The sequence below is a fragment of the Vespula vulgaris genome, chromosome 7, assembly GCF_905475345.1.
Source record: "Vespula vulgaris chromosome 7, iyVesVulg1.1, whole genome shotgun sequence".
NCBI classification, from domain to species: Eukaryota; Metazoa; Arthropoda; class Insecta; order Hymenoptera; family Vespidae; genus Vespula; species Vespula vulgaris.
Window position 1 is genome coordinate 2,642,501 of NC_066592.1, and position 17,500 is coordinate 2,660,000.

General features: G+C 37.9%; 1 protein-coding gene across 4 annotated transcripts in view; it reads right to left on the reverse strand.

Annotated features, from left to right (window-relative positions):
• The window catches only part of LOC127065148 (uncharacterized), a 42,016-nt gene that overhangs the window by 18,043 nt on the left and 6,473 nt on the right, over positions 1–17,500 (reverse strand). The window contains exon 1 of one of the 4 annotated variants that reach the window (XM_050997098.1): positions 9,333–10,288. The exons of 2 other annotated variants lie outside the window; for them this stretch is intronic. In XM_050997098.1, coding sequence (XP_050853055.1) covers positions 9,333–9,335 — 3 coding nt within the window. In that variant the 5' untranslated portion in view covers positions 9,336–10,288. Of the gene's footprint in view, positions 1–5,144; positions 5,735–9,332; positions 10,289–17,500 lie in introns of those variants that run through there. One more of the 4 variants, XM_050997095.1, reaches the window with a different exon arrangement.

Below are 17,500 nucleotides of genomic sequence, written 5' to 3' on the forward strand. Positions count from 1 at the left end.
AAAATATATACGTGCTCGTTGTTTTATGCATATATATACACACACACACACACACACACACATACACATATGTATAGATATTTATTTCTCTCGATTAGAGGACGAGAATGTATGTATCGCGCATACCAGATGTGTTTTATTTTGCAATGAGACAAGGCTAAGAAACTTCGTTAAATACATTCGCCATGTGTAACGCACACGTGTTATAACGTTCTTAAAAAAATCACTATAGATTTTCCGACACGTGCATGAATACGTTTCGAATATCTATTGGATTCTATCATATTGGATTGGTTTAAATATAACGTAATTTAATTATTAATCTAGCGTGTATGTGTCACGTAAGAAAAAAGAATGAGAGAGAGAGAGAGAGAGAGAGAGGGAGAGAGTTTACGCAAATACGCACGCTTTGAATATATTTATGTTATTATGCATGTAGTAATAATTGCGACGCGTTAATCACGAACGACTCGTCGCTCTCGTCACCAGGCTAGGAGAACGGTTTTTTTTTATTGTGCTGGTAGTAGTTTCTTTTTATTTTTTTTATCATTTTCTTTTATTATTTTTATCTTCTTTTTTAATGTTTCTTTTTTTATTCTTTTTTTAAGCATTACACCGCAAAAGATTCACACAAGGTATGGGTGCGTTGAACGATATCACTCTTGCAATAATTTGAAAAAAACACGGTTGAATTTTTGCTCAACTTATGTTCAAATTATTTCTAAATACGCTTGTAAATGCATTCTTTTTTCTTTTTTTCTCTCTCTTTCTCTCTTCCTCTTCTCTCTTACTTTAATTAAAGACGAGGATATAAAATGGAAATTCTGTTGTTCTTTTTATTCTTTTTTCTCTGTCTCTGTCTCTCTCTCTCTCTCTTTTTTTTCTTTTTCTTTTTTAAAGTAAGTCAAACAATTTAGAACATCATTTATAATCGTTCTAGCAATTAGAAATATATAATCGACGAATCTTTTATTTCAATTGAGAGACGTTATCACCTGTTCCCGGTCGTGATAACGTGTTCGTAATCGTTTCAATTAAATTATTTAATCGAAATAGATTCGTTCTGAAAATCATGAAACGGCGTTTAAGTTTGTGTCAAGCCCTCCCGCCACCATAATTTCCTCTCGGCTATTTCAAGAAAATCTACGCGAATCTATCTTTGTACCTGACAGCGGCGAATAAAGTAGAATAATATTATTCTCTTTACCGGAAAATATAGTATCTATGTATATTCCTTGTGGAAAATAGATAGATATCGTTACGTACATATATATATAAATAGATAAATAGATACGCATTCTGATAAATGTATCGAGTCGTGAAATGTGACAGAAACATGGAGCGTTCGCGTAAGAGAGTAGCTCGATCGGGCAATTCATCGACTTGGACGTTAGAGTAGTAATTACAGTGCTAAGACAAATTGATAGTGCCGGACTTAAGGTTAAGTGCCGCTAACAATTACTCGTTATGCAAACTCGTCGACGACGAATAGAGAATACGATTGTAAAGAGACCTCGTATTCTCGAGGCCATTTTTTCAATACATAAAAGAAAGAAAGAAAGAAAGAAAGAAAAAAAGAGAAGAAATTCATAATGTACATATTTTTTTTTTATTTAACCGATCCGGTATCTATTTATTTCTATAAAATGATAATGTAAAGAGATAGGAAAAAAACAAACAATATATATATATTATATATATATATATATGTTGTTGTACACGTTTGCGCGGGCTCGTTCGATTTAAAATGGTTTAAAATGGTTACGTGTATTTAAGTATGTCGTACGTGCTTTAAGACGAAAACTTTACGATATAACGTCCAAGAACGCGGGAATAAAGTATATATTCGTGACGCGTTTGTATATGTATGTGTATATCTATCTCTCCCTCTTTATCTCTCTCTTTCTCCCTATATATGCGAGGGTCTCAATGATCGCAAATATTCGCTGCCAACATGCGCCCTTTTCGACAATTTCAAGAGACGCCTCGCGTTAATGTCGAACATTAGTCTTCTTTACCAACATGTCTCTCGTGAGAGATACGTGTGTGTGTATGTATACTAATATACATAAAGATATATGCATAAATATATAGTGTGTCGCTCGTGGAGTCGCTTATTATTAGGTTTACAATTCGAGAATTAGGAGACTGAATCTCTTTCTCTCTCTCTCTCTCTCTTTCTCTGTCTGTCTGTCTGTCTGTCTGTTTCTCCCTCTCTTTCTCTTTCTTTCATTTGCCTTCAGCCACATTCGTATTCGAAGACTACACTCGCATTCCAAGACGTACGTCTTGTGTTATGTTAGTCGCGAGTGAGTTTCTTAAGTCGTTTAAGCAAGCATGACGACCTTTTCTCCCCCTTTTTTTTCTTTTTTCAATAAAGCGTTCTCATTTCATTGTGAATTACAAAAAAAAAAGGGAAATTCTAACGGAGATTGTTTCGCCTCCCGTTGTACTGTTAACGGGGTCAGGGCCAATGATTTCGAATGAATATGATATGAGAAAGAAGAAAGAAACAAAGGAAGAAAAAAAGAAAGAAAGAAAAAAGAAGAAGTGAACGAGTAGAGCAAAGCAATTAAAAAAAAAAAAAAAACGAAAATAAATAAAAAAAAAAGAAAGAAAGAAAAAAGGGAAAAAGGAAAAAAAAGAGAGAAAAACGCTCCGTTTAAAAACTCGAATGTTGCGCGTTAACGCCCGATAATAACCGAGCGCGTGCGAACGATAACGAAAAGACAGGAACAACTGCATGGATCGACGTTCGAAGACTTTCGAACTCTGTGTTAGCTCGTAGCCGCCAATCGGGGAAGCTCTTATCGCACTGTTTATGTCTCATCGAGTAGTAATACGACCGTAGTGTGTAAATGCAGTATATATGTATACATTTGTGAGTATATATATACATGTATATATATATATACATATATAATTATACATGTATGTACGTAGGTATATATATAGGCATATGTGTTGAGGGAACGCTCCAATGAAAGTCGGCGACAATGTCCGATCGATTCTTAATTGCGCTGTAAATCTATTCACCTGTCAGACCTTACCGCGCACCTTCTCCTCTTCCTCCCCCTCCTCCTTCACCACCTCATCCACCTCCTTTTTATGTCCCTCCCCGTTTAGCTTTCAATGCTTCGGTGCAATAAACTCTCACGCGCTTGCATCTTCTCTCCCCTCAGTACACTCGTCCCCCTTTAAACCATCCTGCTAATTGCTTATATATTTATAGTCTCTTCGCTAAGAAGACTACTTTTTTCTTTTTTTTTCCCTTTTTTTTTTTGTTACTATAACGTAATACGTGTAGTATATTACTCGCCTAAGTAATAACGCGCATTCTACTCTGACCTTTTTTTTCCTTCTTATTTTTATTTTTATTGATTTTAAAAAACGACTCATTATTCGATCATCGAGTTTACAAATTTTAAATATTTTTCATTCCCATTTTCATTTTTTCTTTCCTTTCTTATTTCTTTCTTTGTTCTACTGGCATGAGTATCGATCGAATCAGAAAAAGTCATCGAGATTTCGGAGCACGTACGAATTTCTCAGGATATTTTGAAAGCGGAGGCTCGATTAATCCGTGCATCTTGGCGTCGTTCGAGAAACTACCCCCTTCCCCGTCTCTCTGCAAACTCCACCTCCGCCCACCTCCGCCCACTTCTACCCATCTCCCTCCGACCCCCGAGAATGCGGCACATCCGCAAAGCACGTCACGTAAAGAAAAATAAGTCCTCGAAAGTGCCGACGGCAGCCCGTCCGACGACGAATCGATTACGTTACAGTTGGATGTTTCTTTAAATATGAAGTCGTGTCTCGTACAAAAGTAATACGATACTTTCTGAATCACGTCAAACTTAAATATAATATATATGTGTGTGTGTGTGTGTATATATATATGTATATATACATACCATATACATCTAATGTTAAATCTATCGTGAAAATACTATAGTTATGAAACTTCGTCTAACTAGGTAACGAGACTCGATTATATTTGAAAGAACTTTGACCGATGTATATACAACGATACCTTGAACATAGATACGTGGGAAGATCCAAGCACGGTTTTTCTTATTTTCTCAATACTTCCCACTCGATCGAGTTTGACCGAGTCGACGGTAGAAATAAAGTTTTTAGAAATGCATCCACCGATATCTTCTTTTCTCTTCTCCATCTTTTCTCGTCAACATCAACGACTCGTTTTATACATACTCCGAATCGGAGAAACAACGTTAGTAGGGTATCCATAAAAAGCCATATGTACTATTTCGTTATCTCGAGTTGCGAGCGATACCAGAAATCTACGTGAAATCGTTCCCCTCATTTCCAAGCCCTTCCTCCCCTCACCCTTACTACCACCCTTCCTTCTCCTCTTTCCTTTATTAAATAAGTTTCTTCGATTGATTCCATTTAAAATTTCTGACGATCAAATGAGGAGAGAGAGACAGGTGATCGATATATAGATATTCCGTTCCTACTATACGTCTGGTTGCCACGTTACCAAATTAAACTCGATTAGACGATCTACGAAGAAACAGAGTTAAGAGAGAGAGAGAGAGAGAGAGAGAGAGAGAGAGAAAGTTCCCGTCAATTTGTGCTGGCACCTGCAGAAGCCTTAGCCTTTTAAAATAGACTCAATTTGCACAATAATATAATATAAGCCGGTTTGAAAACGACTCGAAAATATTTCAGGGTCAACGGTGGATAGGCCGTCCTCGTCGAAACCGTTGATCGAATCCTTTCGAACTAGAGAGGAAAGATATGAGAGAAGAGAAGAGAAGAGGATAGGGAAGAGAGAGAGAGAGAGAGAGATAGAGACAGACAGACAGATAGACAGAGAGAGAGAAAGAGAAAGAGAGGAAGACTCCAAGTAGATATTGGGTATTGAGATAATAGGGAAGTGAACGTTTATACGTAAGTAAGTACTTGCATGTTTCGAGATTGGAGTCTATATGATCCATGCAAAAATGAGTGTCGGTAATGGTAAATGAATATCCATTATGAGGGAAATGAACGAAGCAAGATAGAGATAAATATACAGGAAAAGAGAAAGAAAGAAAGAAAGAAAACAATATATATATATATATATATATACATATATAGAGAGAGAACGCAATGTCGCGGATAATCATCGTCCTCACCTCATGCGCTTGCACGGCCTCCTTAACACAGGCGACGATCTCGTCGACCTTGACGATACATGCCGTCTCCGTCGGCGAGCTTCGTCGTCGAGGATGACAAGGATGCGTCGTAGAAGACGTAGCAATCGTAGTAGTAGCGACGGCGGTGGCGGCGGCGGCGGCAGCGACGGCGGCGGTGGCGGCGGTGGTGGTGTTAGTAGTAGTAGTAGTAGTAGTAGTAGTAGTAGTAATAGCTTTTGCCGTGATGCTGGCTGTTGTAACAGCCGTTGTTCTGGTCGTTTTGCTTTTTGTCGTACTCGTACTCGTCGTTGTCGACGTAGTAGTAGTGGTCGTTGTTGTTGCCGTCGTCGTCGTTGTTTTCGTCGAGGAAGAACATAATTCTTGATGAAGATCGGTAGCGAGTTCTTGGTAACAAGATTCGCCAGAACCTCGTCTACTACCGGCGATACACATCGCCCTTCGAAAAAGTGCAGCAACGACCGCGCAAAGGCCGCATTGCGTTCCGTTAGCGCTTCCTCTACTTGACAGGGAGCCGCCATTGCTCCGAGCCGTTTTCGTCGTCGTCGTCGTCGTCGTTGTTGTTGTTGTTGTTGTCGTCGTAGTTATCGTCGCCGAGGAAGAATAAGGTGGTGTAGTACGTCGACGAGTTTTCGTCCCGCTTCCGGGATGTCGCGAACCGGAGCTACGCGATGCGGAACGTGAACCGGAACGTGAACCGGAGCGGGAAGCTGCCGAGCGGGAGCCCGCCTCGCGAGTCTGGGACGCCAGTTTTGGGCCTTCTACATATATATCTCTTTTTCTTCTTCTTCTTCTTCTTCTTCCTCTTCTTCGTCTTTTTTCTCTCTTTTTCTTTATCTTTTTCTTCTAATTCTTCTTTTTATTCTTCTTCTTCTTTTTCTTTCTTTTTTCCCCTTTAGGTACGTTCGTGAATTCACCGCGTCAACCACAACATCAACCAAAATGTCCGTCCGAAGTCTTTGATAACTACGGTGATAACTATGCAACCCCCAAATAAAACAATCCTTTTTTCCTCTTCCGCTTTCTTCTCCTTTCTCTTTCTTTCTTTGTCACTCTTTCCCTCTCTCTCTCTCTCTCTTTTTTTTTATGTACGTTCGTATATCTCGTATATGTATCTTCTCACGCTTCCATATCACACGGCAACGATCTCAAGAAGAGAAATCCATGCACCATCCACATGCACCATTCGACTATCTGTGTCCGTCTTATCTCTTTATCGAACGTTAATGCTTGCTGAACTATATATGTAAGTATATATGTATATATATGTGTGTGTATGTATATATATATATATATATATGTATGTATGTATGTATAAACGTCGATCGATCCGAACGAAAGAATATAGAATATATTCTTATTCTCGCACTTGCACGGCTGGTTTCTTGACGTCTAAAGACCTAACGCTTCCAGATACCTTTGATTTTCAATAATATTTGAATGGGTTCGTAAGAAGGGGAGAGAAAGAGAGAAATACTTCTTAGATCGTACCACATCAACGATTTATTCGCTAACTGCGTTATATATGGAATTAATAAAGTAGACAGCGCGCGCCGGAAATGGACCAAGAGAGAGAAAGAGTTAAGATAGAGAGAGAGATAAAGATAGAGAGAAAGAGTCAGAGAGAAAATCGATCACCCGATATACCGTCCAGAGAAATAAATGAAGAAGTCTTTTATTATCTCTTTCGATATTACTCTCGTCTTTAGAGCTATCGCATGTATATACGTGGTATATGTTATGCATACGCACATACGCATACATACATACATAGATACGTATATATATATATATATATATATATATATATATATATATATATGTATGTATATGTGATATGTTGTAACTTAGCAATGCGTTCAAATGTAAGTATATCTCGTAAGTATATCTCTTAAGTATATCTCTTAAGTATATTGGTAAGCAAAGTATAAAGAAACATAGAAAGGAAAGATGGCACGCGTCAAACGTCTTCACGATTTTCTTTTGATAATGTTATTATATGTATGCACACTTTTCTTATAAAGTCTCGTATTTATGTATTCATATATATATACGTACATCATTGCGATACTTTTCTGACGAACGTTTCGATATGATGAATAAACAGGAAAACTCTTTCTCTCTCTTTTTTTTTTCTTTCTTTCTTTTACTTTCTTTCTTTCTTTTCTTCCTTTTTTTTTCTTTTTTATCCTCTGCGATAAGATAGATAAAGAACGGAATGCAACGCAAAAATTCTGGGTTAGTAGCGAGGGTAGAAAAAAAATATTTAAAAAAGAAAAAGAAAAAGAAATAAATAAAATGAAAAAAGAAAAGAAATGAAAAAGAAATTAGGAGAAAAAGGGCCGCAGTCTTTGTTCCCTTCGACCTCGTTTTCACGTAGAACTTTTGTTCTCGGGTGTAGTGAAGGTGGAAATGGGAGGAGATGGAATAAGAAGTAATTAGAAAATTGTCGAAAGTATTTCTCGATGTTTCAACGTTTGTAAAACTTTTTCGAGGCAAAAAAAGAGATTGGAGAGAAGCGTGAGGGAGAAAGAAAGAAAGAAGGAAAGAGAGAAAAAAGAAAAAAAAAATTATAAGTCGTAATGAAGTATTAGAAAAATGCTATTTGAAAATGCTGTTATACAAAGCTTGTTTCGAAGATAAAGCGTGTTATTTTGTTCAAAACCGATATTTAAATAATCGATTGTTTTCATATTTACGCGGGTCTTATTCATCTATCGTTAAACGTATAAATGACTGTCAGAAGATTATATTGTCATTGGTCAGCGAAAGAAAAAACATAAGTGTCATGACTACATGGAAGCATATACATGCATACATATATATATATATATATATATGCAGTAGCAAGTTTCGTACGAGTGTGTTTATGACAAACGATGCAGAAGGTTTATCGAATCGATACCATTTTTCAATCTTCATTATCAGTAATATATTGTTTCCCGTGTATAGTTTATAAAAAAAAGATATATATATATACACACGTATATATATATATATGAAAAAAAAAGAAAAAAATTATAATAAAAAAATAAAAAAAAACCGACGACAACGAGGAAATATAGGAAAATAACGTCGTAAGTCTTACTCTTTCTTTTTTCTCTTCTCTCTCTCTCTCTCTCTCTCTCTCTCTCCTTTGCTTATTTGTTTTCTTTTTTTTTTTGAAAATATATCATCGATAACAACGCGAGTGACTTTGCGCCAGCTAAGATTTACTACGATAGTAAACTAAGAACTTTATAAATACAAGACGTATTATTTATCGAAGTTTATTCAATATATGAACGTAGTTATATACGGGATAGTGTTGCTTAATGACATTCGTAGATTCTGTCTCTCTCTTTCATTCTCTCTCTATTTCTATCTGTTTCTCTCTTTCTCTCTCTCTCCCTCGAATATATTATTTCAATTGCCGATCATCCGATACTGATTTTTTCCTTCTTCCGAGTCTATTCAAAATAAACGTTATAAGAGAATATAATAATCTAATGTCTAAGTGTGTATACACACATATATATATATATATGTACATAAATAAAACATTCGTTAAAATATTCGTCTCGATCCGTTTATAATTTCAAAGGGTAAAGTGAAGATCGAAATTCCGGAGCATATTAAATATGTTGCGCACGTGTTAGGTCTCCGACGTATGCAGAAAGAAGGTCGAAATAATTTAAAAAGGGAAGTCTTCGTTTACGCAACGTCATTACGATGCTCGAAAGGTAAGGCGCGCGGATTAGAAAATAAGAAAGTTAGTTAAGTCGTATCGGAATATCCCAGTTCTTTAATCAACAAAAGATGAATCTTATTGGTATCGTATATTTTATAATACAATGACGTTACGCGAAACACTATGTAGACTTTAATATATCGAAAGAAAGAAAAATAAACGAGAGAGTTGACAGGATCGTAGGAAACCGAAATCAGGTTATCATTGTTGTTTTTCGTCATTAATACCGAAGAAATGAAAAAATTATCAATATCGTGACGGAGTCGTGATAGTAACTCGTAAAACGTCGAGCGAAGAATTCGCGAAAAAAGTCGTATATTGACGCGGTTAAAGAGCGATTATGTGTATATTACTCGATGGTTGTTCGAGTATCGAGACGCGTGAGTATTTGAAAAAAGAAAAGAAAGAAAAACCGAAAAAGAAAAAAAAAGTAATCTAACCATTTCCGAGCATAGCTGCAACGAGCTAGGCAAGCGATTAAGGAAACGAAGAAGTGAAAGGAGGACCGTAATCTGCGTGCACTGGTTCGATAAATCGTGGTTAGAGATGCGCGTACGATCGACGACCTCTCTCCAGCTCAAGCCAGTAGAGTACTGAAAAAGGAAGCGCGAGGGTGTACCTTCTCCGTTCGGAGGAGAGCCTGCCACTCGTGGCGCTGAGACGAGTGATATCCTCTACGCGAGAAGGACGACGACAACGACGACGATGACGAGGATGACGACGACGACGACGACGACGACAACGACAACGACGACGACGACGACAACGACAACGACGACAACGACGACGACGACGACGACGACGACGACGATAACAACGACGACAACGATGGGGTAACGCCCGCGTAGAGTACGGCGCACAGTACGCGTTCGGATGGTGTCCAAGGCGAGCCTAGAAGCTCGACGAGCTTCTCCATCCTTGGCTTTTCGCCTTTCTCAACGATATCGACGAGGGGCCTATTGGGCCTCCTCGCGACGTTACCGTCGCCGCCGTCGTCGTCACCAGGGACGACGCCGGGGACGTTAGAAACGAAAGGAACGCTGCCACGACGACGCCTTCTTGCGTTGGCCCCGATCGCGCACACGTTTCCTTCCCGACGACGACGACAACGACGATGACGATGATGATTGACAGAGAAAAAAAAAAGGATATATGACAGCGTCGCCAAAAACGAACGCACCGTGAGGGACGGAAACCGTGCGACGGACGTGTGGAAATAGGAAGGAAATTAAAGTGGATAAAGAGAGTGTGTGTCTCTTTCTCTCTCTCTGTGTGTGTGCGTACGTATATGTGTGTATATGAGAGAAAAAGAGAGAGAGAGAATGAAAAATAAGAAATTGGTTCGGTAGCGCAACGCCACCCCCGTCGACGACAACGCACGTCGGCCGGCCGGCCGCTATGCACACACTGAGCCCGTACCAAAGCGTCCAGCCGCCGAGACTCGGTCGACGCTCGCCGTCGGCTACGCTCGGCCACTTCCGCCGTTCGACTTCGGTCGCCTTCGGACGCTCGACCACGCTTCCCGGTTGTACTCCCTCGCCCCCCACCACATTACTCTCGCTCGCTTCTTACACGATACATCCGCAACACCACGCAGGGAACTTTTCAATACGCGACGGACTCTCGTCGCGAGAGTGTTTGTCTCGGGGTTGCGACCTGTACAATACTCTCTCTCTCTCTCTTTCTTTCTCTTTTCAAGCATGTCACACCTTTCCCTTCACGTTTCCCCTGCTTGAGTCCAGTGTACAGGGATCAACAAAAAAGAAGATTGATAAGAGGGATATGGGAAGTAAGAAAAGAGAAAATGTAGAGAGGATCGATGCATATTCCTTTCCGTATTCTATACGTGTACTTGACCGAGACGATGTACAAAGTATATATATACATAAGTATATATACGGTATTTATGTATATACACGTCTAACGACAACCTAACGGACTCACATGCGTATCTCGCACGAAATTGCTTGTCTTGTGAATTAAATGCCACTATCTATGGAAATTCAAATATTCCTTCGATCCATCTTGTCCGTGGATACTGCAGAAAATTATTTCGATTCTATCGAGAGATAAATGTTTATGAAAGAGTATATGCACAAAAAAGAAAAACGATCCGTCTTTACATTAGAGCAACGATATCATCTTTCTCTCTGCAAAAGAAATGTTCTTTTTTTCTGCTCTATTATATGTATACATTCTAAACGTATCATATGCGGTAATATATTCCAGTAGTTGGTTCGAGAACTGGATACACTTGCAACGAGCTCATAGAATCACTGCAAAAAAGACCACGATAAATGATATCACTTTTCAGGGAATCGTTGATTGTCCGTCATTACTTTTTCATCTTGTATATATTTACTTGTACTAAGTTTACGAGTAACTCTACGAGATGTGAAACTACATCAATCTCATCCATTTTCTCGCATTTTCCGAAGAATGAAGGAGGAGAGAAAGAAAGAAAAAAGAAGGAGGAAAGAAATATAAGAGAGAAAAAAAAAAGTACGACAGCGATATAACTCTCGTATAAGATTAATGACAAAATATTGTTGGAAATAATATAATTCGAAGAAATATACCTTGACTTAAATTGCTTCTAGCTATTAATAGAGGTGGGGCGGTAAGACAGGAGGAGACAAGTTACTTACTGCGCTCCATAATCAAAAACATTAAAAGGTAATGAGAAAAATAATTCATCGCGTGAGAAAATATCGTGGGGTGAAAAAAGATATAAGAGATGACGGAAGAACAACGGAGAAGTGTAGCAAGTAACGTGTCCATTTGAGAAACATTGCAGTCCTTTTCTTTCTCTTTCTCTCTTCCTCTCTTTTTCTGGTTTGAGTAAAACAAGGCAACTGTTTTTCGGGCATCGACCTCGCGATTGCAGGAATCCCTCCGTTGTCAGTCGCTCTTTCCAGTCATGGTTGCTATCTAACGATTCCGTCTACTTCCACCCTCCTTTTATCTATCATTCTCGTCGTCCAAACTCCCATGATTTTCTTCTTTTGTTCCGTCTCATCCATCTTCTCCCTTTTGCTCTCTCCCTTTTATCTTTTCCTCTCTCTCTCTCTCTCTCTCTCTCTTTGTTTTTTCTTCTTTTTCTTTCTTTTTTTATTACACGTGACAAGGATAGAGAAACGCATTTATACTGGAAATCCAATTCGTTTCTCAAAGATCGAGGAGATGTAATTTGACTTGACGATAATCGAGAAGAAGTTTATCTGACAAAAAGGCTAACTAAATCTCTATCGCTAACGATAGAATATGGTTCAGGGAGATGGATATATTTTATGGACGAATAAAAATCAAAATGAATGAAAAGAAGAAAAAGAAGAAGAATAGGACGATTAGCTCCGTCTAAGAGAACAAACGAGTCGCTTAAATATTTTCGATATTCGTTATAGCAGGATATTTAAAAGTATTGTTAAGAGGGATAATACAGTAGGTATAGTAGGTATTATTACTATAAATATATATATATATATATATATATATATATGAGGTATATAATCGGACGAAAGCCATAGGGGAGGTAGCTCGGTTCTTTGCCGATCGAGGATGGATCGTAGCAGGTAAGTGGGTGGGCTAGGGAGAACGCTGGTTGCGAGAGAATGCGCGCAGGAAGGGAGGGTTTTACTCCCCGACTATGGACGTGGACTGGGAATTGCGCGGGCGCACCAGGACTCCATTGGCTTTCGGGCTCTCCTGGAAGCCCGGGATTCATCGAGCCCTATGCGAAAGACCCCTACCGTTAAATACGATCTAACCCTATGAATCTACTAAAACACCTGACCTGAGGTCTTAACCTCATAGATAAAAACCTTTGTCGTCGTTGTCGTCGTTGTTGTCGTTGTCGTCATCGTCGTTTGTCTGTCACTCAAGCTTTCGTTATCTCTCCCCTTGTTATTTTTCACGTTAACGGTTTAACGATCAACGAGAAATGTGGAAACGAATGACGATGACGACAGAGAATAGTCACGTAACTCCACGTCACACGGGAGACAAATTCTTCCAACCGGAAGTCTAACGTAAGCAAGCAAGCAAGCAAGTAAGCGAGCAAGCGAGCGAGCAAGCAAGCAAGCATGCAAGCAAACAAGGAAGCGTTACATACATACACATTATAATACATCAGAGTGAAATTTCGCGACAAACAAACGTTCTTTCTCTCGACGAATAGGAGCTTATATGAAGGATGATAGGGCGAGTGGGTAAGCGGGCAAGAAAGGTGAACGATGAAGGGTTGGAGGAAGGAGGATGTAACACGGTATTAGCTGTGCAAAATTTCCGAAGCTTACACGAGACGATGCGTTAATTGGCGTGGTACTAATTAGGTAAAGAAGACTTATCGACGCTTATTAGAGAAAGCTACCGCTATGATATTCAAGAGAGAAAGAGAAAGAGAAAGAGGGGGAGGGAAAGACAGAGAGAGAGAGAGAGAGAGAAAGATAGATAGATAGATAGATCGTCCTCGTCGTACGAACTTGTCTTCCTCTTTTGGTTTATGCGAAGCGTAATTTTCAAACGACCGTGCCTCAGAGCCCATATTGATTCTAGAGCTTGGTATTATACACAAACGTGGAACTTGTACATCGAGGGGCTGAAGCGAGAAAGAGTGGCGAGGACGGGACCGGGGAAAGGATAGAGGAAAGGGAGAGACCGAACGAGGCTCGATCGAACACGCTTCTCTCTCTTCCCCCCTCGCTCTTTTCCATCCCACGATACTCTCTATAGCGACTCTCTCTCTCTCTCTCTCTCTTCAACATTTCCTCTCCGTGTGGTCCCAACCTCTTCGACCACTTGAGCGTTTCCTCTACGTCGTTGCTTCTCTCTCTCTCTCTCTCTCTCTCTCTCTCTCTCTCTCTCTCTGTATTTATCTATCTATCTATCTATCTATCTATCTCTCTCTCTCTTTATCGCTATCTCTCGTCTTCTTTCTTAGCCTCATTAACCTTTCTCTCGATTCGCGAGTAACACTTGGAAATAGGCCACGCTTGCAAATCGTTCCATAAGGAGATACTTCCTAAACGACAACGACGATGACGAGGACGACCACGTCAACGATGAAATACTTCTATCGATATTAAGAATACTAACTATAGACACTCCCCCCATCGTTCTCGATTTTGAGAGTCATATAGTGACTCTTTTAAATTACCTTTTTACCTTAACACAAAGAAGAAAGAACATGAGAGTAAAGAGAAATGGCTCGAACTTATGTACGTAGGTAGTTAGTTGGCTATCTATACGAAGCATATAAGTAGTTATGTGGACTTGTTTACAGGAAATGAGTTACTATTAGATCTATTATAAATAACATAAGAAAACGAGATATGGACAATAAAACGCGATCTTTTCTCTACGATGATTCGCCTACGATGTGATGTGACATCGAGTAGGTAATAACGTTAAGTAATATTTACTAACAGGTAGGGCCGTTCGTCGTCGTAGGTCCTTGGGGAATGCAATGGTCTTTCCTGAGGGTATAACATTATATCGCGATGGAGCAGCGCGTATTTCACACGAAGCGCACAAAGTGCGCATGTTTAAAAAAAGAGAAAGAGAAAGAGAGAGTAGATACGATCAAGTAGAATAAATTATTCATTCGAAAGATTTGAAATTCCGGAACTGTTCTCTTTCTCTCTCTTTCAAAAAAGATAAAAAAATAAATAAAAAGAATAAAAAATCTATTGGAGTAACGACGACATCGATCGATGATCCTTATACGACATTATTATTATCATCTATTAATTATTTAAAAAAATATTTTTTTTCTTCTCTTTATTATTATTATTATTATTATTATTATTATTATTATTATTATTACTATTATTATAAAATATGGCTTTGGCTTTGGCTTTGGCTTTGGCTTTGGCTTTGGCTTTGGACTAATTAAACGGATGGATTTACATTGAACGGCTCGTCTTTATCGGCGATTTCCCCTTCGATCAATCCAGACTCTCGGCGTCATTGCACAAAGATAGATTCGCAACTACCCCATAATGTACGTCACCGAGTTTATGAGGCTTGAAAAGGCCATTCGGCTGCACCTTTGGCGGTCGAGCTAAAGGACGTGATTATACGAGTCGCTGAAAAGAGCTCTCGCTCCTTTCCGCGTACAGCTCGAAATCGATGATACGAGTCGTCGACTTTATCCCCTGCGGAGAGAAAGAGAGAGAGAAAGAGAGAAAGAGAGAGAGAGGGAGAAAGAGGGAGAGGAGAGCTTCGCAAAGAGTTCGACGATGTATAGAAACCCATTAACGCACAAAATGGTATTACCAAGTAAACACGATTCTTTCTCCCAGCTTTGCCGTTGCGTCGATTTTATTTCTTTCTTCTTTTTTTACTTCTTATTTTTTTTTTCCTTTCCCTTTTTTTTCTCCTCCTTATTTTTTGACGTTTCCATTGAAATTGTTCTGAAAGTTTTTGTGATGTTTCTCTTCATACATGCTACCTTCATATATATTTCGTGACGTTTTTCTTCATATATATTTTTTCGTATATATATAAATATATATGTGTGGTGTGTGAAAGTACCTGACGGACGTATAGAGAAGAGTAAAATTTTCTAAATCGGCTCAAAGTTTCTAGGTGATGTTAAGAAGCAATTTTTCTCTTGGAAACTTTCTAGACGAATTTTTTTTTTTTCTTTCTCTGCTCCCTTTTTTTTTGGCTGATAGTAAAAGTATATCGAAAAGTCCAAGAACTTTTGATCCACCCTCTACGTAACAGTTTTGTGAATGTATGAAAACCAGACAATTTTATACCTAAATGTTTCTTCTTCTTCTTCTTCTTCTTCTTCTTCTTTCTTTTTTTCTTTTTGTTATATATTTAACGATTCATTTCAATTTGATGTAACTTTTCGAGGATGGAAGATAATCCGCACAAAGTTTTCTAATACACATAGAATAATCTACCAAATCGTTTAACAAACGCGCGCCGGTACATAGGAGAATAGTGAAACCCTTACCTCTCTCTTAAATGTGTGCATGATGTCACGTTAGAGAACTTTTAGATAGAAGTTTACGCTCAAAGTTTAGTTTGTGCGTTCACGTCTACTTCTACTCCAGAAGGGTAAGAACAACTTTTGCATCTTAATGGATTTTCGGTAATTACATTCCCACGCGAGATACATATAGGTATTTGTGGTTTGGTAACTACAAGATATTAAAAAGTTATTTTTATTTATGATGTATACTTAATATTTTTAATGGAAATCGCGAGTAATGTGTTTTTTAAGAACTTCGACTATTGCTTCTGGCTTGCAAAACATATTTTCTTTTTTATCTTCCTTCCTTTTTTTTAATTTCTATTTGAATTAATTAAATTTAATTTCAATGAATTAAATCATCTCTACGTTTATTTGTTCAATAAATTTGTACTTCATTAATAAATGATACGTATTTTGTAAAATAAATGCTGAGTACTATATATGAGTATTTTAATCAGTATAAATAATTAAATGTCAGGGTTGTATCAAAGTTGTATCACTTATATTACACGAACTGGTATTTGTAATTTATTGTAAATACTGATCACATTTATTTAAAATATTGATTCGAATAAATTAGCAACCGAATTAAATTTCGAAATTAGATCTGACAAGTTTTCGTTCGATTTCACGAAGTCAGTTAAAAAAATCAGAAAAAAGTTTTGCATAATCGACGAAAAAGAAAGAGTAGAGAGAGAGAGAGAAAAAGAGACATGGAGAGATAGAGTATGAATATATTATTTGTGAAAAACGAGATGCCGTAAAGAAAGACACCTCGTTAAGACTTAACGGCGTCGTCGAGACGCTTCTAAAATCGGAAAGATTCTTCTAGTTACCTCTTTCTACCATCCATCTACAATGTACCATCAGTGGCGCCATCTTGAAAGCACTTTAAACCAATTTATTAGCTTCGTTTTTAATCGTTCCCCTTTCTCTGGATGGACCTCTCGGACCCATCGGTACAAGAAGGTCGACTCCCTTAAGAGCTCTTCAGGGAAAAATTAAAACGAAGTCCTTCTCACCGTGAGAATATTTTCCCTATAAACTTCTCCATTATTTTTCTCTCTCTCCTTTTTTCTTTACATGTACGTATTGTTTCAAAGATTATACATCGTTTCAGAGTATAAAAAAATAATTAAAAAAAAAATTGTTAATTTCATATATATATATATATATATATATATATATATATATATATATATACAAAGAAAAATACATAGAAAAATAAAAAAAGAAAAAAATAAAAAATAATTTCTATTTAAATAATTTAAATCGACTCTTTTTTAGTCATTCGACTGTTAAAAGGATCTATCAATCATCGATGATCTTTTTTTCTTTTTTTTTCTCCTTTTTCAAAGAGTATCTTCTTTACAAAAAAGCACGTTAAAAGATACTATCTTACGAATAGTTAAAATGACCTATAGAAAAACGAAATATTGAGGTAAAATAGCACAAATTGAATCAAAGTTGACCTCGATCAAAGTACTACTTACTTACGTCGAATTCCTTTGAACGTTATTGTTACAACTAAACGAGACAAATGAACCCTCGTTAACGAAGCTCTCAACGTGCTAAAGGTTTTCCCATTCTCCTTTCTCTTTCTCTCTTCGAAATTTCATG